Below are 26740 nucleotides of genomic sequence, written 5' to 3' on the forward strand. Positions count from 1 at the left end.
CTGATTAGCTACTATGACAGAGTCACTCGTGAGCTGGATGTAGGAAATAATTTCAATGTTGTTTATTTCAGTTTTAGTAAAGCATTTTTGACTTGGTCCCATATGAGACATCATTGTATAAGCTGGAACACGTTGGGATCACAAGTAAGATCTTAGAGAGATCACAGGGTGCAGGATGCAACTGGAGGCACACAGTTGTGATTAATGATTACTCTTCAAATTGGGCTAATGTAATAAGTGGATTCCCTAAGGATCAATGTGCTGAGACCATTCTTGTTTTTGATTTTCTTAAACATCATCAATAAAGGTATAGAGGGTGATGTCAAATTTGCAGATGCTGCCACGTTTGGTAGAGTAATTAATGATCAGCACCAAGCAACACTTCTTCAGATGACTTAAATGGGCTTCAGGGATGGTCAGAAAAATGGAAGCCATGCTTTTATGGTAAAATGCATGGAGAACAGTAACCTCAAAATATACACTTGGTGGAAGTTGAATGAAAAGGTCCCACATTGCTACCTATCTGCACTACAGAGTGCAGTGCAGACGGGCAGCAAGGAGAGACCACAGTGTGTTAGCAATGATTTATTGAACATTTGCTTGTAGAGATAGGGAGGTCATAATCCTGTTGTATAAGGCTAGTGTAAGATGCCATTTGGAATAATGTGTCCAAGTATGGAGACAGCACCTGAAATAAAGAGATCAAGCTTCTTGAAATGGGCTCACACAATATGCCTAGGAGAGCTGTAAAAAAGTTCTCACATTAGGAATGACTAAAATTGTGGGCTACAGAGCTTGTTAACCAGGTACCTGAAAGAGGTCTATAACATTCTGAGAGGGAATAGTAAAATGAATGAAAGTGAAATTTTCACATTATAAATGATACCAGAACTAGGGGCCATAATTCAATTTATCTAGAGGTTTAGACTGGACTGTAGGGAGTTTTCCTTTAGCCAGAGAGTGGTTCACAATGAGTTAGCTCCATAGATAGTTGAGGTTGACAGCTTGGGGAAATTCAGAGGTCAGATGGATAGCCACCTAAGTGAGGAAGGAAACAACACATATGTAGTTTATTTTATTTATATATATTTTCTGACTGGTGCTGTAAAAGCCTGGAACTTCCTTGCACCATATGGCTAATATACAGAAGATTTATGGGGGAGAGGTGGACAAGAGAAGGTTGAAACTGTAGACAAATATAGGATGAATGAAGCTAAATTGAATCATCTAATGATAATCTTTACCAATTGAAACAACGAGAAATGCAAGAATCAGGGAACTAATAAAAATATACATACATATGCATATGAGAAAGGAAAATGGTTAGATTCCAACAGAAAAGAAAAAGAATGAAATCATAAGTGAGCATTTCAGATACTGATTTTTGCTTGACTGAATTGATATTGCATACAGGAAAGTCAAGGATAAAGCAGAAGACTGAGGGGGGAAAAAGAGGGATATGAAAGGAGGGAAATATCACAGGCTCCAGAAAAGGAAGAGGAATGTTAAGAATGAGAATTTTAATGGAAAGAATATAAAGACAAACAAGAAGTTTGTTTTATGGATTTGGAAAAAGCATTTGATAAGGTAAAGTGGAAAGAGCTGATGGAGACAGTGGAGGATATAAGAACTGACTGGTGAGATAGAAGGAACCTTATAATGTTGAAAACAGGTGAGATGATACAAGGAAAATGGAAACAGGTAGAGGTGTAAGGCAAGGAAAATGGTTAGATGATGTTTTCTCTCCCCATATATTCAATACATATGTGTAGACATAATCGTATAGGAAGTGATGGGAATGGCAGCAGAGACAGCAAGAACATATAAAGAAGGGGGGGGGGGGATTAAATTGTACAGATTCTGATTTGCAAATAACATAGCATGACATCTGATGATAAAAAAGTGGGCAGGGTGATTAATAAAATTAATCAGGTTGTAGAGTTTTAGGTGCATTAGCAACTTAGGCAATTTATCAGCAACTTCTGCTGTGCTGTATATAATATGTTTGTAAATTGCATGTGTTCTGTGGTTGAATTGCTGTTTGCTGGACAAAAAAACCATACTGCCCTCACCTGATGCCGACTAACTCAGCCACATTGTGAAAAAGTCCCTTAAAAATTCCTTACATGATTGATGGGATTCAAACTCAGGTCCTTTCCACCTGGAGTGAGAAGGAGAGAAATTCTACCAACTGTGCTACCTTTGAAAGAACATTAATGATGGTATGTTATTTCAAGATCTATATAAACTGAGCAGGTGAACAGAAAAATAGCAAACAAGGTTTTAACAGAGATAAATGCAAATTAGTGTTAATGCTCACGTTGACTGATGAGGTGTCCTGTGTTATGTAATGTTCTTTGGCAAAGAAATGGTTCTGTCATGTTACTTGAGTGGCATAGTATTACTGAAATGCAGATAAAGTACTTGGAATATGTGATGAATGTTACAGCCAATTATACAGAAACTCATCAGAATCAAAATGATTCTGATAAGTTTCTGTTTCCCTTTAAGCAAAAATGCAAAACACTATATCTTCTCTGATAGACAACAGCTTTCAAGAAGAGAAACTGATGGTGCAGTCTTCATTTTCCTTAAGTATGGCAATTTACAATGCCATCATTACAAAGCCTGCCTTTTTATTTCCACTAAAAGGTGTTGCACTCTTAATTCAACACCCAGCATGATGATATGTAAAACTGCATTGTCCCCTGCTCCATGATGCTGCAGCAACTCAACACCAGCGTTTTTATTTGATAAGCTTTCATTTCTGTCAAATGCAGTATCTATAACCATGCACATATTCCTATAGCTTAAGTCACTGCTGAATTATGTTCACTCTGCATTATGTTCACATTTCACCACTTCCAAAATTAGGCGCCTCCGTAGCCAGGTGGGAAGGAGCAGCAGTGCATAGCACACGCTTCTTGATTATTAGACCGGGGTTCGAGCCGTCACCACCAAATACCTAGGATGCGGAAAGGTCAGAGAATGACCACCGCATATCCCGGAGCAATATGGCCTTAGTTGCTAATGCTCCTAAAAACCAAATAACAACATAACAACAACAACCACTTCCAAATTTACAATGGCGGTAACAGAATAAGCATTTGAACCAGTTAGACCATGTTTTATTGTCAGGTAGCATGATGTTTGGCGATACTTTCTTGAATATGGTTTGTTTTTCGGCATCACACCATTTAGTTTTGAATGCAGTACCCACTATTTCATACTTTCATAGTCCTGATCAGAATGAAGGAAACTAACAGGTCATTTTAAACACAGTATCCATTCATGCAATATTAATCATTGTCTACTATGCTAAAAGTAATCAATCAGAAGCAGAGACATTCTTGAATATGGTTTGTTTTTCGAAATCACACCATTTAGTTTTGAATGCAGCCCACTATTTCATACTTTCATAGCCCTGATCAGAATGAAGGAATCTAACAGGTCATTTTAAACACAGTATCCATTCATGCAATATTAATCATTGTCTACTATGCTAAAAGTAATCAATCAGAAGCAGAGACATTAAAAAGTACATAACAAAATGTTACATAGCTACGAGTAGTTGTTTGCCTACAAAAAAATTTCAGCTACAACTTTCATCTGTCCTTGCAATATATTATTTTGAACAGATAATGAGAATCATTTCTTTACTATCAGCTGGTAACATACAACTACTGAACTCATATGAAAAGGATTACTAACATCTTAATAAGTAACAGATCTTTAATTATATGGAAAACACGAATTTCGAAATAAAATGCATTCAGTTACTAAAAATTATAACTTACCATTTTTTTAGAACAATTTTCTCCCACCGTGTGCCAGTTTGAGCTGCAATTAACCTTTTGAGGTCACCAATAGTATCATCTGGACTAGAAGAGTCAAGGTGCTATTTGTAACTTGCAAAATTTTAAAATTAAAAATACTGGGACTTTAAAAGAAAATAACAATACAGTATACTGTGACACATTATTTATTTGTAACTGTGCAAAAATGTATTGACTATTGTTTAATAAAATGTTGCCCTTCAAAAGTTTGGGGAAAAAAAAAAAAGCTTTAAAAGTTTGGGGAAAAAAAAAAAAGAATGAAAGTATGTATGACTACTTAGGGAACATATGGTTTTTTGTGCACCTACAAAAAGCTACTTTACCTATAAAAAGCAGCTAGCAATATACAAAGGTATAATGTGATTATAATAAAAAAATTCTCTTTGTGACAGTTTCAGTAACTGGACAGTCAATACTGCTAAATTTTTAAGCTACAAATACTAGCTTCCTGCACATTCAAATGATATTAATTTTGTTAAATAATTCTATTGGGAGAAAACATGTATTTTCAGTTAATTTTATCCACAAAACTTTATGTTGATAGCCCCTTTTTATACATCATCGTCATTATACTAATTTGAACCCATTCCTCATAGATCTAAATTTCTTAGGATGTTTGTATATATTTTTACTAACCAGCAAGAGTGGAAATATGAAACTTAAAATTGTTTCTGTAAATTAACAAAATTAAAATTCAATATAATTAAAGAGAATCTGACTTCCTCAGCCAAGATTGGCTAATTATAGTCTCAACTGAAGAGACTTTTAGAAATTGCTCATTGATGGGACTCAAGCCCGGACCTCACTAAACCAGTGAGAAGTGGTGAAACAATATACTGTCATGGAGGACAAATTATTCATAAAAAATTGTAGAAATCACCTGAAACTAAAATAACTCTGAGAAAAGTGATTACAAATTTAGCATCAAGTGAGTAAACCAGATACTAACACAATAAATAAATAAATATGGTATATTTATACAGTGCTCTGAGTTACTTGATAAGAACTTAATATGAGAAATACTCTTTATAACCACTGGTGGATATAACATTTTCAGGTTCCTTTCTTCACCATATGAGCCCAAAAAAGAGGAAATATTTTTTGGGCTCATATGGTGTAAAACTGTACAGTTACAGTCACTAACAACAAGTAAAACTTAACTGGCATATACAATTCAATATTATAAGTTAAAAATTTATACAGTAGAAGTCTGATAATCCAGCACCAACAATGGTAGTACCAGTTGACATTTATCTAAAAGACTTACAAAATCTTCAAGAAACCCAAAACTTTTGGTGTGAAATGTATCCTATTTATCTAGCTATTTTATATATATTTTGTGTTTTTATTATTTTACTGTATAAAATAATAAAAATAGCTGTAAAAAAAAGTACAGAGACGTAATTTTGTTCTCCTCCTACAGGGAATGGACAAATAACAGGATGTTATTTGAATGTAAAAAAGACCAAATGAAACTAAAACCTTGCACATAGCAAACAATAATAAAATCAATGCCTTAAGAGCCTTTAAGTTAACAGAAGTTCAACATGACACTATTTTCAGGGATAGTAACCACCACAAATTTCATGGTTGGATTGCTGTTTCAAACCTGATGTCACCATTTTGACATCAGATTTGAAATAGTAATCCAACCAAGGAATTTGTGGATATTGTCAGTGAAATTATTCTTGTAGGGATGAATTCTTTTATTTCACACTCCACCTTAAAATCTTGTCCTTTATCTAAATCTTGGTTTTCCAATAAATATGCTAAAAGCTATTCAACATAAGAATGTTGCATACTGCAATTGGCTTGTATCCAAATCTCCAGGTATATTTTCTTCCTACACTAAAGCTTGCAACAATTGTAAAGCAGTTATTAATTAGCCTAAACTAGATTTTGAACAGGCTAAGAGTAGAAAACTTGCTTCATGTCCAAATGGCAGTTGAGCATTCTGGTCTCTTGCCAAAGCTATTGGCCACAACTTTTGCCCATCTCTATTCCCACCTCTGTCAAAACCAGATGGTTCCATTGCCACTTCAGCCAAAGATAAAGCTGACCTGCTAGCTAAATACTTTTCTTCCAAACTCTAGATGATCTTAGCAAACCACCTCCCACCATTCCCAGTACACTGCATTTAATGCCTCCTGTGGCCTTCTGTTAAAAGGATTTTAAACAATCTTGATGCTAAGAAAGCTCAAGGTCCTGATGGTATTTCTCCATATATTCTCAAAACCTGTGCTCCTGAACTTACTCCTGTTCTATGTTGCCTTTTTTCATTTTCTTATTCCAAAGGTATTTTCCCTTCTGCTTTGAAATTTACTCATATCTAGCCAGTTCCTAAAAAGAGTGACAGATCCCTCCCATCTAATTATCATCCCATTCCATCTGATCAACGACTGCCAGTATGGATTCCATCAGTGTCAATCCACTGGTGCTATTCTGGCTCATGTTACCAATCTATATACAAATTCAATGGAAAAGTTCGGGAAACTCAAGCAGTTGCTCTTAACATTTCAAAGGCTTTTGATCATGTTTGGCTTAAAGGATTTCTAAATAAACTTCCATTTTATGGTTTGCTAACCATTTTTTGTAATTGGGAATCCAGTTTTCTCTCGGACCACTCACTGTGGATGATGGTAGACAGCTCTCTGTCTTCTAACTTCTCCACTAATGCTAGTGTTCCCCATGGTTCTTTCTCTCACTTTTTTCCTCTTGTATATTAATAACCTTCTTCCATTGACTAGAAATCCTATCCATAGTTTTGCTGATAATAGCACATTGCATTCCACTTTACAGTTTGTGAAACCTTGCCCAGCACAAACAGCTTCAACTTCTCAAATATCCACTACCAATTCCTTAAATGCTGATCTCCAGGTAATTTTCCAGTGGGGCAAAGATAACTTAGTTGATTACAATCCTTCTAAAACTCAGCCCTGTCTTATATGTTATAAAAAGGATTCTTCTGCTCCTATGCTTACCTTCAATGGCACTCTGGTTTCTAGGCGAGATCATATATCTCTATTGGAGATTACCCTAACTTCTAACCTTTCTTGGCATAAGCACATTACAAATATTGCTTCATCTGCATCTAAAAAACTGAGTTTTCTCTTTCACTCTTAGCATTACTTTTCTTTCAAACAGCTGTTCACTCTGTGCAAATTGCAAATCTGCCCTACCATGGAATATTGTTCCCACATCTGGGGCAGTGCCCCCAAAACCTCTTTCAGGCTTCTAGATTCCATTCAAAACAGGGCAGTTAGGTTAATTAATGACTTATCTCTAAAAGAGCCTCTCCACTCTCTGGCTCATAGATGTTCTTTTTCTGCTTTATGCCTTTTCTATAATACTTTGATGGACACTGTTCTTCTGAATTGCTTATATAATTCTTGCTCTATCTTCCAAAGCAGTCCAAACACGTGCTGCAACCAGTCAACATCCTTTCACTGTCCAACTGCAAACCCATAATTGGACAATAAAAGTAAAAGACAACATCCTTTAACTGTGCAACTTTTCTTCTTCCTCATTTTTATATTCAACTTGTTTTCTGGAACAACCGTTCTTCATACATTTCCTGAAAATTACAATCTACAGAAATTCAAGTCTAATGTCAACAACTTTTTTTTTTTCATTTTCTCAACTTTCAGTCTATGCATGGTACTAAGTACTAGAGGATCTAATACGTCTTGTGTTTGGGGTTCTCATAAAAAAAAAAAAAAAGTAACGGATGTCACATCTAAAGTGAGCAGTAAGACCAAGTTGCTGTCAATGGCGGGAACATAACTTCCTCACGACAGCAGGAGACAAAAAACATGAGTTAACGAATTTTGTCAAACTGTTTCAACAACTTTATGCACGAACATTGCTAATTACTTCAAACACTGAATTCAGAGACTTTTTATTAAACCTGATTTGGAATCACCATTCCACACATCAATATTTAAATGAAGAGGGGGGCCTGCAATGCACTGAATGGCCTACTCATATGCCAGATTATTGGATAATTCAAAATTACTTCAAAATTTTGAGGAAAGTTGATTCACAGAGCCCACCCATATTGAAAACTGACTATACAAAAGTCATATGTTTAGGAGGCTCAGATAATACATGTAGGAGGTTATTAAAATTTCAATTCTGTAAAACAAGGAGAGATAAACTGTGTAAAAAAGATCCTGAGGCATTTTATTTGTAACTATTCAAGCATATATGTGCTTATCTCTCTATCTCTCTTTTTTTTTTTTTTTTGTGAAAACCCCAAACACATTAAAACCTATAGTACTTAGTACGGTGCATGGGTTGGAAGATGAGAATCTTTTGTATAAAAGAAGATATTTGTTGACATTAGACTTGAACTTCTGTAGACAGAGAGTGGAGAGACACTGCCTGAGACAGAGAGTGGAGAGACACTGTTAGAGATGAATCATTAATTAACCTAACTGCCCTCTTCTAAATGGAATCTAGAATCCTGAGAGAGGTTTTGAGGGCACTACCCCAGATGTGGGAGCAATATTCCACGGAAGGGCGGATTTCTGATTTATACAGAGTGAGCAGCAGTTTGGAAGAAAAGTAACGTCGAGAGCGAAAGAGAAAACCAAGTTTTTTAGGTGCAGGAAGAAATATTTGTAATGTGCTTGTGCCAAGAGAGATTAGAAGTCAGGGTAATCCCCAAAAGAGATTTATCATCTTGCCTAGAAATCAGAGTGTCACCAAAGATAAGCATAGGAGCAGAAGAATCCTTTTTGCGAGATATAACACAGGACTGAGTTTTAGAAGGATTTAAATCAACTAAGTTGTCTTTGCCCCACTGAAGAATTACCTGGAAACTGGCATTTAAGGAATTGGTAGTGGATATTCGAGAAGTCAAAACTGATTGAGCAGGGCAAGGTTTCTCAAACTAGAAAATGGAATGCAATGTGCTATCATTGGCAAAACTATGGATAGGATTTCCAGTCAATGAAAGAAGGTCAATAATATACAAGAGAAAAAGAGTGGGGGGAAAGAACTGAACCTTGAGGGGACACCAGTATTTGTGGAGAAGGTAGAACACAGAGAGCCACCTACCATTACCCTCAGTGAGCAGTCAGAGAGAAAACAGTATAATCAATTACAAAAAACAGTTGGCAAACCATAAGATGGAAGCTTGTTTAGAAGACTGTTATGCCAAACATCGAAAGCCTTTGAGATGTCAAGAGCAACCCTTGTGTCTCACCAAACTTTTCCGTTGAATTTGTCCATAAATGGGCCAGAATATCACCATGGAAGCTTATTTAGAAGACTGTTATGCCAAACACAATCAAAAGCCTTTGAGATGTCAAGAGCAACCCTTGTGTCTCACCAAACTTTTCCGTTGAATTTGTCCATAAATGGGCCAGAATATCACCAGTCGATCGACACTGATGGAATCCATAATGGCGATCGCTGATGAGAGGAAAAGGTTTCTAGATAGTTTAAGAGTTGGTGGTTAATTGATTTATCCATTAATTTAGAAAGAGTAGAAGTAATTGCAATGGGACGATAATTGGTATGGAGGGATTTGTCACCTTTTTAGGAACTGGCTGGATATGAGCAAATTTCCAAGCAGAAGGAAATGCGCCTTTGGAATAAGAAAGTGAAAAAAGGCAGCAAAGAACAGGAGTAAGTTCAGGAGCGCAGGTTTTGGGAACAAGTGGAGAAATACCATCAGGACCTGGAGCTTTCTTAGCATCAAGATTCATCAAAATCCTTCTGACATCCTTTTTGTGACAGCAGGAAACAGTTTTTAAAGTACCCTTACATTTTATTTGTAAAATATAGGCTTTATGTGTATTAAATATATATAAATAAATTTGTGTTTAGTGCTAATGAAGCCAGAGGAATTCATAAACAGACTGTGCATTTTTTGAGGGTGTAATGGGCTCTTGCAATATCTGAGTGAACATTTGATATGTCAACCAGGATCATAGCCAGCCCCTCCTCATCTAGCTACATATATACAGGGTATTTCAATTAAAAGGCATTAGGATTGTTGTTGTAGTAGTTGGAGGTTTTACTGCGCAATGGCAGCTAAAGGCCATTATACACCAAACAATGGTAGGAGCTACCAGGTGTCATTAAAAGGCATTGGTGTCTGTTTTACTTATTTTTGGTTCAAGTTATTTATTGTCTGGACCTTTTTTGTTGTATTTTGGTAAAAATTTTTGAATTTGAGATCAAAACTGAGCTAATTATTACTACTTATTGTAGATTTGAAGATTTCTAATTTAAATTCTGTTGAATGAACTGCTTTTTTCTCAATGGGAAAGTTGTTCCCCATCCTTGGTTTACTCTACAATCATCATCGGTGTACTTTTGAAATGAAGGTATACTGACTTTTAGAGTGAAAATTTTATTTAAAGAAAAAATAACAGAATGGCTGCAGCATGAGGGGATGCAATACAAACTGCTCCCATACAGCAAACTTTCACAGTTAGACAGGTTATACTGAAGAGCAAACATCAAATACAAGTTGTCTGTTTTTCCTTCAAATAAAGTCAATTTATGCTGATTTTAGAAGTATAGCAATAACGTTTTTAGATTAAACTGAGGATGGGAATTTTTTTTTTTTTTTTTTTGCTAATATCAATGTCATCAATTTAAAGAAAAATCCCTGAAGTATAAACAATTATTTTTTAGCAAAATTTAATTACAAAATGTTCCAACAATTGATCAGGATATGAAGATCCTACCATCTTTATAAACATAAAAGTGAAAATTTTATAATAAAATAAAAGTGAATTTTTTTTTTTTGAAGAAATGAAAAAAAATTTAACTTGTGAAGAAATTTCTGCTGGTACTTTTGAAAATTAAATCTGTGAAAAAAATAATATTTTTTCCTTTTTAAGGGAAAACAATTTATACATAAAATGTTTATTCATAAATTTACAGACAGTGAACAAAAATGTTGATCACACTCTCCCCTTTAGGAGGAATTGAAGTTGCCTACTGCTATGATTTTACCAATAAGAACATACTGCATAAAATCAAAAAATAAAATAAAATAAATAAGAAGTAAATCATGAACATCCAAGCCATTTGATAGAAAATTTTTTGACTGTTGAAACCTGAAAACAATTACTTTGATTTTAAAAAACTAAAAGTCCTCTGTTACATCTCATGAACAAATTATGTAGTATATGAGTAGTCATGAATCATTCAAAACATTTCATTATGTTATCTGGATGTAATGTGTAAAATACATTTTTTATCAATATTTTACATATTGATAAAAAGTTACAATAAAAGATTGTAACTTTTTATCCTAGCCAATATATCAGCTGAACTGAACAATGGACCACCCTTTATTGTGGCAGTGTACAAACTTGATCTTACAATGTGTATACCCATACCATGTGCATCATCTCAGGACCATAAAGACCAAAGAATAGCAAACTTTTTTTTTACCATATGTGTGTTTTTGATTCAACTTAGTTTACTTAGCAATTTATTTATGAGATTACAGGTTTTGCAATATCTAGCACCAATAATTTACTAAAATGAAACAGAAGTAGGCTATATCTCTGGTTGTTGTTGTTGTTTGGGTTTTATTGGCGCATTAGCGACTAAGGCTATAATGCGCCAGTATATCTCTGGATTCACTATTGGAATCCCACCTTAGGGCTAATACAATGGGGGAAGTTGATTAAATTTATAATAAAAAGTAGGTACTGCTTTCATGAAAAGAGAAGGATATCACTTTAAGTTATGTCATAATCTCTTTCTTATTAACAACTGAGTACTCCCCTGCTTTACTGTATTGGTCAGAACAAAACAAGCAGTAATGTATCAATTTTATTCCAAACTTGTTATGTCTCTTTTTCTCAATGCATTAGAACAATTATTATTCTTATTTTTAATGGTAGTGCTACTGCACAACCAAAAGGATACTTGCATTTCACTCTGACCTTCTTACCAAGACGATCATTACATGTAACTTCAATCATGGCTCTGTATATGCTTCTTGTTAAACCCAATCTAAAAAAAAAAAAAAAATCACATTATCACTTTATTACATTTTTATATTCTGTTTCTGAAATTATCATCAACAAACAATAGGACCGTTTATATGCATACTTAGAAAATCAGCACATGAAATAACTCACAATTTAAATACCGGTGTATAAACTAATGTAAAATATATACATTTACATTAATTTCTCTGAAAATTAGCAATAACGGTTGCCACTGATCACCCAATTAAAGTATAAATCTTGAAATAATCTATTCCAATCATTTTGAGACTTAAAATAATCACTACTAATGAATGCAACTCTACACGGTTATCAAATGACATCTAATATAGTCTCGCTCATATCTGTATGCCATTTAATAAAGATGTTCAGTTTCATAGTCATTAAGGCAGTTTTTTAATGAATTATTTTTACTAAATGGCATCATCTGCAAATTTTTCTTAAGCCTTTAAAAGCTTCAAGTAATTAACAACAAAGATTAGAATAAAGCCAAGTGATATCGATGTTGCAACTCCTCTAATCACAAGTCTCCCCCGTAACATGTATCAAATATAGTTAAGAGTACAGTATTTACTTTTTTTTTTTTTTTTATGTAAACCCCAAACACAAGAGGTATCAGAACCTATAGTACTTAGTACTGTGCTTGGGTTGGAGGTTGAGAAGACGAAAGAAGATATTTGTTCACATTGGACTTGAACTTCTGTAGACTGTAATTTTCAGGAAATACGTATGAAGGAAGGTTGTTCCAGAAAACGGCAGTTGAATGAATAAACAAGGAAGATGAAAAGTTGGTTCTGTGAGTTTGAAGTTGGACAGTAAATGGATGTTGGCTGGTGGTGGCATGTATTTGGACTGTTTTGAAAGAGAGAGAGCGGGAATTATAGAAGCCAATTCGGAAGAACAGTGCCCATGGAAGTATCTGTAGAAGAGGCATGCAGCAGAAACAGTACGTCGATGAGACAGCGAGTGGAGAGACTCTGTTAGAGATAAATCATTAATTAACCTAATTGCCCTCTTCTGAATGGAATCAAGAAGTCTGAGAGAGGTTTTGAGGGCACCACCCCAGATGTGGGAGCAATATTCCACGGAAGGGCGGATTTCTGATTTATACAGAGTGAGCAGCAGTTTGGAAGAAAAGTAACGTCGAGAGCGAAAGAGAAAACCAAGTTTTTTAGATGCAGAGGAAGCAATATTTGTAATGTGCTTGTGCCAAGAGAGATTAGTAGTCAGGGTAATCCCCAAAAGAGATATATCATTTTGCCTAGAAATTGGAGTGTCTCTAAAGATAAGCATAGAAGAAGAATCCTTTTTGTGAGATATAAGACAAGACTGAGTTTTAGAAGGGTTAAAATCAACTAAGTTGTCTTTGCCCCACTGGAGAATTACTTGAAGATCAGCATTTAAGGAATTGGTAACAGATTTTCAAGAAGTTGAAGCTGATTGAGCAGGGCAAGGTTTCTCAAAATGGAAAGAGGAATGCAATGTGCTATCATTGGCAAAACTATGGATAGGATTTCCAGTCAATGGAAGAAGGTTATTAATATACAAGAGGAAAAGAGTGGGGGAAAGAACTGAACCTTGGGGGCCACTGACATTAGTGGGGAAGTTAAAAGACAGAGAGCCATCTACCATCACCCTCAGTGAGCGATCAGAGAGAAAACTGGATAACCAATTACTAAAAACAATTGGTTGGCAAACCATAAGATGGAAGCTTGTTTAGAAGCCCTTTATGCCAAACACGATCGAAAGCCTTTGAGATGTCATGAACAACTACTTGTGTTTCACCGAACCTTTCCATTGAATTAGTCCATAAATGGGTAACATAAGACAGAATATCACCAGTGGATCGACACTGACGGAATCCATACTGGCGATCGTTGATCAGACGGAAGGTTTCTAGGTAGTTTAAGAGTTGGTGGTTAATTGATTTCTCCATTACTTTAGAAAGTGTAGAAGTAATTGCAATGGGACGATAATTGTTTGGGAGGGATTTGTCACCCTTTTTAGGGGCTGGATATGAGCAAATTTACAAACTTACTGATGTGAGAGGAAAACTTTTATAAGTTAAAAAGAACAGTTTTTAAAACATGGTTTAATAATAAGTTCAAAAATCTCAGTTTTTAATGGTTATTTTTTATGTGAGCTAGGGTTGTTCACAAGCAACAATGTAGATAGGATTTTTGGCATCTATGGTCAAACTGGTTTGTTAATATGCAAAATGTCTACATGGCAGTTCATGTTCAGACTGACAACTTTACAATTATGGTGTACTAGACGTATAATTAAAAAAAAAATAAATAAAATAAAACACTGGCATATAATTTGTATTTGTAGACCATATAAAGGTGGTGTTTGAAAGAGAGGAAAAAAAGTAACATATTCGTTACCTGATTTAGATAATAACAATCTTAATATTTAAAAAAAAATTGTAAATTCAAATATGAATTATTTAACTCCCTCCAGCATCGCCTACAAGTGATGTTGGAGGAAGTTAAACGACTCATATTTGATGAAAGAATATGAAGGAAGTTGTGTTGACACTTCAGTAGCTAGCTGTGATGTATATTTTTATAGAGCATATAACATATATCATATGACTGGCTTTGAAAACTCTAGAATCTGTATTTACTTTTAAATTGTTTTTATTGTATTTTAATTTAATTGTTTTTAAACTTATGTAACTATATAGTTTTTATGGTTCTTTTAACGACTCAATCATGGTTCTGTCTGTTTATGTGAGAAAACTGATGCTATCATCCACAGTGACTTGAGTCATATTCTCCATATCCTAGTTATGCAACAGTATAAACCTGAAATAGGGAAGAAGGAAATGGGATACGTTGCTATTTTCCTCTTTCATTTTCCCCCACCCATGGTTTTTCATTTATGTAGGGCAGGGTTAGAGAGAGAGAGAGACTCATTTCTTGCTACACAAAAATAGAATCACCAAAAAAATTGGTCTATTTGTATAAAACTCAAGGAAACATTGTGGGAACTGGTTTCTCATTAGACAACAGACTGCTTCTATTAGAAATATATGCTTATCTATAAATAATGTTTATGTGAGAAGCCAAGTGGGAGTATTCAAGAAAAACTTCCAATTAAAATCACAGCAAAGGCATGTGCATTTAATCCATAATACTGGGCAGTGTTTGTACTACATAAAAAATAGTAAAGGTTGTATTTCAATGCAGGGCATTGAAATAATTTGACAACTGTGTCCATATCATCATTCTTCTCTTTCTTGGCGATTCCTCTCGCTTCCTTGCACCATATGGCTAATAATAATAATAATAATATCTATATTCAATTTCCACCTTGGGGTGGGATGCTTTGGTATCACCAGTATTAGAGGCAGTTTTGGCAATCAAGACTTGGACAATAGAGGCCACCCATCACTGATGAGAGATCAAAATTCCTCTCAAAATAGCTATCACAGCAGTTCCCTAACAAATTCACCTTTTCTGATGAAGCTATCTGTATAAAGCAATCCAGCAAATTGTGGATAATCCAAGCCTTTATGACTGGAACTTGGCCTCTTATCAGAGGAACAAAAATATCTGCCACTTTCTTAAAGACTGAAAACTGAATGCAAAGATGCAAACAACTGTCAAATTATTTAAATGTCTATGCTGATTTATTTAATCGAAATTCCTTTTGTAAATTAAATTACTTATTGTTTTTGCTTATAAATACTGAGTTATGTGTAATTTGAGTAGTGAAGTTTAAGTTTCAGTAATGCACTTCACACAAGGTTAATGCATGTAAATAACGAAACCTGTTTTATTTATCGATTAAAAAACAATATTTAATCCTCAAGTTTATTATCATAGTATATTATAAAAAACAATTCCTCTAATAACAGTTATTACTAGACACAAAGCTGGAGGCATATCTATAATGGATTACTCTTAGGAAAATTATGGAATTCCATGACAGGTGACAATCTTAAAAGTATGGCTAATTGATCTGATGCTGAGTTAGGATCACATTGGTGTTGTGTAAAATTCAAAGTATACCAGCCTACTGACAGGTTTTTTGTAAACACACAGGTGCATAAGATGATTATTGCTCTTTTCACCTGAGTTCTAATTTTTTATAGACAAACCAAGGATAAACATTAGTTTTTTTCAAGAAAACCAAAGAAAGAGAAATCATCTGTAAACGTTAACTGATTAAGCATCTAAAGTTCTCACCTAAATTTCACTTTAATTTTTGTTAGAATTTTACCCCACTGTTCTAAAATAATGTTCATTTGTTAATAATAAATGAATATTTCCTGCTCCACTGACACAATGAGAGGGGGCATAACATATAGCACCCCTAAAAATCTATACTATAAAAATCAACTATCAAGTGTTCAATTAGTCTAGCAAGGAAAGAAAAAATATTTGAAAGGTAGTATAATACTGTAAGTTATGGCTATGTGAACAGAATACTCTTGCACCTTAAAAAAGGGAGAGGAGAATGGGAGTGGGATCTAAACAATCCCCACATGCTGTTTGCAAGCGAAGGAAATGTCCGAGTAATTATTTTAAGAATTGTGACTGTTTAATCATTGTTTTCAGACTGATAAAAACTGAAACTGAGATACCTTATGCCTTCTCCAGGTTTAAGGTCTTTTAAGATAACAACCAAGTAGTGAATGTATACCAAAATAGATATTCTCAACCCCACTTCCCTCCCCAAAAAAATCACATTTTATTATATGCACATCACCACCACATCTAAAAAAAACACAAGTTCTAATGAACAGATTAATAATGTATATGCTCACCTTCATCCCCCCAGTGACAACTTCATTCTGTACCAGAACACTTTCAACTAGTTCCTTGCAGGAGGAAGCAGCAATTTGTTCTATTCCTCCTTCAGTGTAATTTTTTTTGTCAGTTCATCTGTAGGAGAGGGACATATTCTCCATATCCTGATCCAAAATTCCAGATCCAAAGAAGTTTGATTAGATTTAAATCTAGACTTTAGCCAAGTCAGGTAAGTTGTTGGACTTCATTTTCCCACTGCTTGCTGTGTGGGAAATATCAAGTATTAGAGTGACAACCAAAGAACTTCCAAAGGTACCACAGTGTGGGCACCACATAATTGCTCACAATGCCAGTTTACAACTCTGCATTTAATAGTTTCTGATAGTTTTTAACCTCTAGCTTTGTGATTGTGACGGATCACTGTCACAAAGACTAACATGTAGTGTCAAAACTAAAAATAAAGGCTGAAATCCAGTATTTGGATACCCCTTGTCTACACGTCGTGAGCATGGTCGTAGAATGGAGTGATTGTATAGTCTAGTCTAGTCTGTGATTGGGTGATTCTGCCAATGTAGATTTCCATCTGATCTGGAGGGAAAATGTGAAATTATTATTTGCACGTGTCATTCTTGTTAGCTGTCGCCATTGTGATGGTGGTGTTGGATATTTTTCTGTGCTGCTGTGTGGTGTTATTCTTTTGCTTAACGTGTTGTTTGCTATCGTTATTGTGTTGCTGTTGAATATTTTTCTTTGTTGTGATTTTGGGAGGGATTCAAGAAAAAAATGGTTGTTGGCCATGGCCAGGACTCACGAGGTGAGTTTTCTTTGTATTGAAGTTGCCATTGTTGTTTAGTGAAAAAAAGGTTAGGTTTTTACACAACTTCAGGAGGGATTAGATTCAAGCAAAAAACGCACTTTTTTTTAAAAATAAATTTGCATTTTTGGGTTATTGAAAATTGGAGTAAAGAAGTCCTCCTATACATCGTTAAGACTTCCATTTTACCCAGTATTAGTATTGGATTACTAATGCTTTTATCACTGGAATTTGTGAAGTATACTGGCTGGCATACGAAGACTGATGAGGTGAGTTTTCTTTGTACTGAATTAGTCATTTTTGTTTAGTGAAAAAAAAAAAAAAAAAAAAGGTTATGTTTTTACATGACTTCGGGAGGGATTAGAGCAAAAAACCATGAGGTGAGTTTCTTTGTATTAAAGTTGTCATTTTTGTTTAGTGACAAAAGGTTCAAGCAAAAAATGAAGTTGTTTTTAAAAATTTGTATTTATTTTGGTTCTGTATTGGAACCAAAATAAATGAAACCATTTCTATTTTTCTTTATTTATGCTGTGACGCATTCTGATGTCACGTGACTTTGCTGCCGTGTCATATGCGGGCGAGGAGGGCAGGGGGAGGGGGAAGCAGTGGGTGACACCTGCCAATCACTGCCTTCTTACTGCCTTTTTTCTGAAGTACAGAGGGTACCCAAGATCTGGAGTTCCACCAAAATAAATGATTGGCTTGCATAACAGCAGTACATGCCATTCCACAGGTATTTTCCACACCCACACTCAATTGTCTAATCTTAATATTGTTTAATATGACTTACTGCTCCATAGAACCTGCTTCAATGTTCCATGGTCCCATGAATGATGGGCTAGACACCACTAGAAATGTCATCTGGCACATGGGGACATGATGTGGAGTTGTGAGCAGTGTGCTCTACCATGAAAACCTATTCTCTGTTGTTTCCTAAGGAATGTGGAAATATGGAGATAAAATGTAATATTTCCAGTGGTGTTGCTCTGTGAGCCACTTTCTTTGGGAACTCTTCTATCTTTTTCACCACATCAGCTACAGTTGACTTTTTTTGGTGCTCAAATGAGCAATGTTGCATATGTTACAGCAGCGTTTCTCAAACTGTATTCCGCGGAAAACTAGTGTTCTGCGAAAAATCGTAATTGACAATTAAAAAAATTAAATAAATAAAATTTGCATATTTGTAACGTACACCACTTTTGTATCATTATATTTAACAATTTTTTTCAGTTATTAATATACTGGCATAGACTAATAATCAAATAACCCGTGGAACACTTTATTCTGGCGGACTTTGCATAGAGAAATATGCGTAGAGGTAATGACACCTACGAAAAAGTAGCAATATAGTGATTTAATATGCCATTCGTATACGATTTAGCCTGGAGTATGCAGGTTGAAGGAGAGGAGGAAGCGAACCAATATCATAACTAAACTCAATTCCTTGTATAAATTTTTTTTGATAATTATTAGTATTTCAAAATATTATTACTAAAATATGTGACCATAGATTTTTGGTTGGAAAAAAGGAACTTTAAAACGAGAAGCAAAGTACTTCTAGTAGTGCAACTTACTCGACAAAAACGAACACAACATTGTCATGCTTCAAATGGAGGATGAACAATTGCAGCCTTTTGTTTCCCAGAAATCCGAAGTGAAAAAAAAGGAACCAACTAGCATTAGCATTAGTAGAGGCATTTGATGCAAGAAAGCAAGCTTATGCAGCATCAGCCAAAAAAAAAAAAAAAAAAACCCACTTCACCCCTCTGTTCGTTCAAAATACCTGTCCAGCTGAGCCTTAAACTTATTTAGGCTATCAACCTCCACGACAAGGGATGGAAGTCTGTTCCACCAACCAACCACCCGCTGGCTAAAGGCAAATTTCCGCATGTCTATCCTACATCTGTCTTTCCTCAATTTGAATTTATGCCCTTTCAGGCGATTATTCTGAGCGAGAGGAAGAATCCCATCAGCACTGAGCATGCTCAAACCATTCAAGGCCTTATACACCTCTATCAGATCACCTCGCTGGTGCCTAGTCTCCAGACACTGTAATTTGCAAAACTTAAGCCTTTCTTCGTAAGAGCACCCCTTTGTTCCATTCACTAATCTTGTTGCCCTTCTCTGTACTCATTCCAGCAGCTCTACATCCTTCTTGAAATGAGGCCTCCAGACCTGTATACAGTACTCTAGGTGTGGCCTGACCATTGCCTTATACAAGGGAATAATCACCTCCTTATCCCTGCTGGAAAAATTCCTGTATATCATTGACAATACTCCATGAGCTACTCTTGCAGCCCGTCTGCACTGCTCAGAGAACTTCATATCTGCCTGCACAACCACCCCGAAGTCCCTTTCATTCTCTACCACTGTCAGTGTAGTACTACAGAGTTGATACGTTGCTCTGGGGTTGCTGTTTCCCATGTGTAGTACTTTACATTTGTCAATGTTAAACTTCATTTGCCACCTCTCAGCCCATCTGCTCAACCTTTCCAGATCCTGTTGCAGCAGCATAGTGTCAGTAGTGTCCTTGACAACCCTGCCAACCTTTGTATCGTCTGCAAACTTGGACATTAAGCTTGATATACCATCATCAATATCATTTATAAATACAGAAAACAATAATGAACCCAACACTGAGCCCTGAGGGACTCCCACTAATAACATTAGTCCACGATGAGCAGTGTCATTGATTACCACTCTCTGTCTTCTCCCCCTCAAACACCCCTTTATCCATAGCAGCAATTTGCCTCCAATGTCACACTGCTCCAATTTGTGTAGCAGTCTTCCATGTGCAACAGTATCAAAAGCCTTTCTAAGATCCAAGAATATAATATCAAAGCTATTCCCTGCATCCAGTTCTTTTGTGACTGCATCATAGTATCCAATAAAATTGGTCAGGCAAGACTTCCCCTTAACAAAACCATGCTGTGTCCGAGTTATAACTGAAGTCTTGTCTAAATGATCCTGCAGTGCTTCTTTAACCAGTGCCTCCATTAATTTTCCTGGAACAGAAGTTAAGCTCACCGGTCTATAATTACTTGTGTCAGCCTTTGATCCTCCTTTGTGAATTGGGGTCACATTTGCACATTTCCAGTCCATGGGTACCTCCCCTGAGTCCAGGGAAGCGCTCATAATTATGGCTAAGGGTTTGCTTACTTCCTTTGCTGCCTCCTTTAATATAACTGGATAGATCCCATCCACCCCGGGTGCCTTTCTTGTGTTTATCTTCAACAATTTCTCCTCCACTTTACTCCATTATTTCAAGATTCTGTAGCTTACTGCTACAGTTGAATACACCTCTTGCATTCCCCCTCGCTGAATAACTCCTCATGTGTGAATGTCGATGCAAAATATTCATTTAGTTTGTTAGCTACCTGAGCAGGATCAACAGTTGACCCATCAATATCAAGTGGACCAATCTGATTCATCCCCTTCCTTCTAGAGTTTACATAAGTAAAGAACTCTTTGCTGTTTTTCTTTGCATCCCTTGCCAAGGATTTCTGATAATCTGCCTTCGCCTGCCTAACCTCCTTTGTAACTTGGTTGCATATCAACTTGTATCTATCATAGGCTTCTGTGTCGTGTTAATTTGTAAGTATCCCATGCATTTTTCTTCTCTGCCATATGCCTCATTAGTTCATCTGACATCCATTTTGGCCTAAACCTTGAACAATATTTCTTAGTTGGTATGTAAAGCCTAGTAGCTTCCAAGATAAGTTCTTTGAATGCTTCCCATTTTGAATTTTCTGTTGGTAACATCATTAGTTGGTCCCACTGTATAGAATTTAAATACCGTCTCAGTCCATCGTAGTCGCCTTTATGGAAGCAATAACCCTTCCCTTTAGCCCTAATGGTAGTTACCTCTTTGAGTAAATCCCACTTCAGCACACTGTGATCACTGCCACCTAGTGGTTCATTTATCTGCAGATTCTTAATGCATGAAGAATCACTGCTGATAATCAAATCAAGAGTATTACTCCCTCTAGTTGCCTCCCGAACATGCTGATGTAGAAAACAATCATCCAATAAATCCACAAAAGCCCTGCTAGTGTGTGAGTGACCAGCCCCCAAATTCCAGTCAATATCTGGGAAATTAAAATCTCCCATTATAAGACTCTCTGATTTACTAGCCCACTCTATTTCTCTGTACAGTTTCTTATTATACTCATCAGAGTCATTAGGCCTATAGCACACTCCTACTCTCAATTTTGATCTCCCAATGCTTATGTCACACCAACTGACTCAACACTGCACTGTCCAGCGATGTGGACTGGCTTCACTTCCTTGGTTTTTATGTGTTTCTTAACTAATAGCATAACCCCTCCCCCCTTCCTATCCTGTCTATCCTTTCTGTAGACGTTGTACTCCCCAAATTCCAGTTCTGCATCCCTTATATCTGTGTGACACCACGTCTCTGATATCCCAACAATATCTGCCTTTGATGTTTTGAGCAATACCTCAAATTCATCAAATTTGTTTACTAAATCCTAGCATTGGTGTACATGCAAGTATACCTGCACCTGTTTCTATTCTTAGCTACCCTAACACAACCCATGTGTTTACTTGTACCGCAATGGCTCCCAGCAGTCTCTGAAATATCAAGCATCTTGTTTTTCAGGCTTCTGCTCATTCTAATAGAAGCAGTGCAAGAATCTCTTTCACCTCTGCCAGTGGCTACTGCCAATCTATTGGTCTTTGTCTCCCCCCAAGCTATCAGTTTTCCGACCCACCTAACACTGCCTCGATAGCATCAGCAAATATTCTTGCACCCTTTCTATTTAAGTGTATCCCATCCCTGTAGAAGCAATCTAATATAGATCTAATAAGAACTAATAAAAGATCAAAACGAAAGTATAATGATAATTATTTGAATTTTGGCTTTACATGTGTTCGAAATAAAGATGCTCCTGATGCACAGTGCGCCATATGTAATAAAATATTAGCAACAGTTCTTTGGCTCTCGCTAAACGTGTTTCATAAGTGTTCCGTGAATATGTTGTGAGAAGAAAAGTGTTTCGTGACTTTGGATTCATGGAATTACAGTATGTGATATAGGTGGCGTAGTGATGGTTGTGTTAAGTGCTTATGGAATTGTGCTCCCCTTTTTTGATGTATAAGTGTGGTTTAAAGAGTTGTTACATTTATTAAATATATGACATGGATAGAGATAACATCGGTGAGTCATAAGTTACAGCACTTGCGATAAATTTTATTGCAAGTGCTGAAGAGACATACAAGATATTGGTGTTTGAAAATTTTGTCTCTAATAGCAACACATATATAGACCATACCCTCACATATATAGACCATTCCCGTTGAAATAACATTACACAAAATGGAGACTTGATACCTTGTTGCCTTGGATATTTACTGGTTTGGGTTAGCCACCTTTAGGGAGAAGCCATTAAATATTTATATGTGATCATATACTGTGGACGTATTAGTGTTTTATTACTTAGAATTCACATTTACATTTTGGTGAAGTCCCATAGACTAACATGGGACTAGTTTTGGGTTACTTTTAAGGAAACTTGAAGTGGTTATAGCTCTCTTAATTTTGGGGTTGAGGATATGACTAGGCACATTATCTGCAAAGGACATGACATTCATATTTCATAATCATAATTCTAAGGGCCAAGCCCTGTCGCCATAGGGATCTTTTTTCTCCACTCAACCCGAATTTGGGCTTTTTGTTTTGCTTCCCTGTAGGTTCATTCTTGAGAGTCTAAGCACATCATCAAGTGGTGTGGTCCTTGGTCATCATCTGCTTCTTTTCCTTTCAAGTTGTCCTGGTATGTTTACTAAATAATCATTGTGTCTCCAGAGATGTTTTAGGAACTGCATCTTCCCCTTTATTATGGTTTTCTTGATTGCTCTTTGTCCCTCTTCTACTCTGAAGACTTCTTCATTCATCTTTTTGTCTCTCCAGTTGATTTACATCAATGTTCTACAGCAAAACATCTCAAATACTTCAATTCTCCTCCAATCTGTTGCTGTCATTGACCATATTTCATTTCCAATTTAGCAGTATACTCCATATATAGGTTTTCACAAATCTCCTCTTCTTTTCTTTGTTTATCTTTCTTGCAATAAATGATTTCTTTTTCCTAAGTGCTTCTTTCGCCATTGCCGTTCTTTTTATTTCTAGATGACTTTTGCCATCCTCTTGTATGTTGCTTCCTAGATATACAAATGAATTTATTTGTTCAATTTCCTCATTATCTATTTCTATCTTGTCTATTTTTCTTTGACTTTCTTTGCTGGCAACCATTATTTTTGTCTTTTTTGTGTTAATTTTGAACCCGTATTCTAAGGAAATTTGTTCCATTACTTCTATTGTGTTTTTCAACTCTTCTTTATTTTCTGCTATATCGTCTGCAAAATGTATGAATTGCACCTGTACTCCCCCTATGTTTATTCCTTTGGTTATACACTTCATTTTCTTACACTTCATATATATATTTTAAAAAGAATATTAGTGTCACCACTTTATATTGTTTGTTTGACCGATATCAAACTACCTAGAATGCACCCTCTGTGACAATAATGGGCCTCCCACTTGTCACTCATTTGGATACATTTGAGTTTCATTCCTGTTGCCGACCGGGCTAGCCGAGTGGGTAAAGTACCTGCCCGGCAACCCAAAGGTCGCGGGTTCGATTCCCGCCTCGGGCTTCGATCAAAGTACTGCAAAAACCTTGGGAGGTGCAATATGGCCACAGAAGCCGATGCGCCAAAAACTACCAAATCAAAAAAAAAAAAAAAAAAATCATTCCTGTCAACAACTATAGGAACCTCTTAATTTTTCATCAGTTGCAATACATCTGAGGTGGGGGGGGGGAGTATGGCTTTTTTTCACTGTTATTTTTATTTGAGATAAAATCATATCCTCCATGTACCATTCCCCACCAATATCCAAATGACAATGCAGCATTTTCTGTTTGTATTTCAACTTTATGTCAGGTTAACTATTTGTTTGGCATATAATACATGATATATGAGTGAGTGACTTATCTTTTTTTGGAATAAGCGGAAGCATACAAACAAAAAAAAATCGCATATGCCTTCCTGAAATTGTCCTCCCTGAAAGGGGAGGGATTGCCAGGTGAAAAAAAGTATACAGCACAAGGAATTTCAAACAGCAAAAAGTGAGAGATTATGTATATAATAAATAATAAAATTCTATTTTCAATTCAACGAAAAAATGGGAATTAATTTTGTATAATTTAAAACAAAATGCATTAAAAAAGTCTAGTACACACTATGCATGCATTCATATTCTGATTAGAGATGATTGAGAAGGGGTTAAACATCCCTTCAGGACTGTAGTTAGCCAGTCACAAGCAGGGTAATTTGCAGTTTTCTCCTAAGAGTTATATCGTTTTTCAGCCTTTAAACACGCGCACACAGATAATACTATTTTTCAATATGGATTTGCATGTTCATGTACACTTAACACCATCAACAATTAATTAGAATATATGGATTTATTCAAACGAAAAAAAATTATCTCAGTGCAATGTTTCTGCAACGTGGGTGACAAACTTACAATTTGGTATAGTTTTCCCTGAAACTAGTAATACCCTTGCAGAAACAATCTTAAACAAACACTATCCGCTTATAAATAAAATCTTAAAAAACTACAATTAGCTAAATCCATTTGTTTCCACAAAACAAATATAATTTTAAAATAACGATGACTGAAAATTTACACTGGTGGGGAGAAATACAAAATGTATACCAATTCAAAGAAAAGATTCGTTTCTTGCGAAAATCCAATACTACAAAAAAGTATATATCCACTATAACTTAAAAAAATGAATATGGAAACTTACAAAACATACACAGCTCTAAATCTTATTAAAATCTATTTCAGAATGTTAAAAATAATACTCAAAACCTTTTTACTAGAATTCCTAACGAAACGTGAAAACTTGTTGTCAATACACGTTGGAGAAGAACGACCTCAAACGTCTGGAATATACGACCGCATTAAAAAAAAAAGAGAAACAGAAAAATAAATAAATGTAATACTGTACCTGCATATATACATACACTCATCGTAAAAAAATTGGAAACATTTATTCAGTATCTAGTAGTTCCACAATTACAAATCGTACACGTCGTAGCATGAATTCCACTACATGTCTGACGAAATCAAGCTCCAGATTTCACCATTCTTCCATCAGGAAATTTGTCAGCTGTTGTATTGTGATTAGCTGGGACCTACGAAGCCGAATTATCCTCTATCACATATCCTAGAAAATCTCAACTGGATTCAGGTCGGGAAAATTCAGCGGCAAGGTACACGTTGGAAACCTAGGGCATGTTCAGATATATTTGCTCAGTGGACAGTTGCGCTGTCGTCTTGAAAGAATCCATCACAATCCGGGTAAAATTGAAAGATTGCAAGGTGAAACTGGTCGGACACGACAAAGATATTCAGTAGAGGTAACGGGACATTGTAACGCTATGAGTGGACCCAGTCTGCACCAACAGAACATACGCCATACTATACTCACCGTAAAAACTTGAGCCACTCGAGTGGTGGTGTTTTCAGATCCCGCTTGAATGGTACATACAGGGCAGTCTGCATTCATAACATAACAGCCAGATATAGTACGTGTGTCATGTTATGTTTGTGTAGTGTGTTTTTTTTTTTTTTTTTTTTTGTGTGTGTTTAGTTATTTCTGGCCACTTAACACCAGGAAGGTGATCGCCTGGAAAGCCTACCCAGTGCTCATCTACATCATGAGGTAGCCCACAACTCACAACTAAGTGTCATGGTATAGAGTAATTTTTGTCCCAACGGGCGAAATAAAGCATTTACTGGAGCTTTTGCTATACTATTAGGTATCGGAAAAATTCCATACCCATGACTGCCCAAACTAAATGTACAAGGGAAAAAAAAAAAAAAAAAACACCGTTCCAGACATTCCACATATAAATATGTATTGTATCTTTGTGTTTGGTTGTTTATAGCGTTTTAGGAGCATCAGCGACTTAGAGACAAAATTTTTAAAGCAACTAGGGAGCAGCAAACACTTGGGCAATTGCGTGCCAAGAGACGGCTCTTGGCAAGCTATGATACATAGCTATGAAGTCCCAGATTCTTCAATTCTCGCTGTATAGTTTGATTGGAAATGGGTCGTTCCTTGTCTAACTCACTTCATTTTTTCCTGAATTGAAATTATGGGTCATTTGCTGTACACTGACGCACAACTCATGTTCCTCAGGTTTCGTTCTTGGAGCACTGACTTTCTGCCGAATTTCTTCCTTTCAGAGATGCATTCTCCTTTCATCTTCCACTGGTAAGCTTTTGAGATAGATGCTTTCGCACAA

At 35.9% G+C, this 26740-nt stretch overlaps 1 protein-coding gene across 2 annotated transcripts in view; it reads right to left on the reverse strand.

Moving 5' to 3' along the window:
- The window catches only part of ubl (Ubiquitin-like protein 5), a 41847-nt gene extending 16499 nt beyond the window's left edge, over positions 1–25348 (reverse strand). Inside the window, exons 1-3 of one of the 2 annotated variants that reach the window (XM_090371413.1) lie at positions 25299–25337; positions 11739–11825; positions 3798–3881 (exon numbers count right to left, since the gene is read on the reverse strand). In XM_090371413.1, the coding sequence (XP_090227539.1) occupies positions 3798–3881; positions 11739–11794 (140 nt within the window). In that variant the 5' untranslated portion in view covers positions 11795–11825; positions 25299–25337. Of the gene's footprint in view, positions 1–3797; positions 3882–11738; positions 11826–25233 lie in introns of both variants that reach the window. The other variant, XM_090371412.1, reaches the window with a different exon arrangement.
- Between the last annotated feature and the right edge of the window lie 1392 nt (positions 25349–26740).

Source organism: Mastigoproctus giganteus, chromosome 4 (genome assembly GCF_048544385.1).
Source record: "Mastigoproctus giganteus isolate SK-2022 chromosome 4, ASM4854438v1, whole genome shotgun sequence".
Lineage (NCBI taxonomy): Eukaryota > Metazoa > Arthropoda > Arachnida > Uropygi > Thelyphonidae > Mastigoproctus > Mastigoproctus giganteus.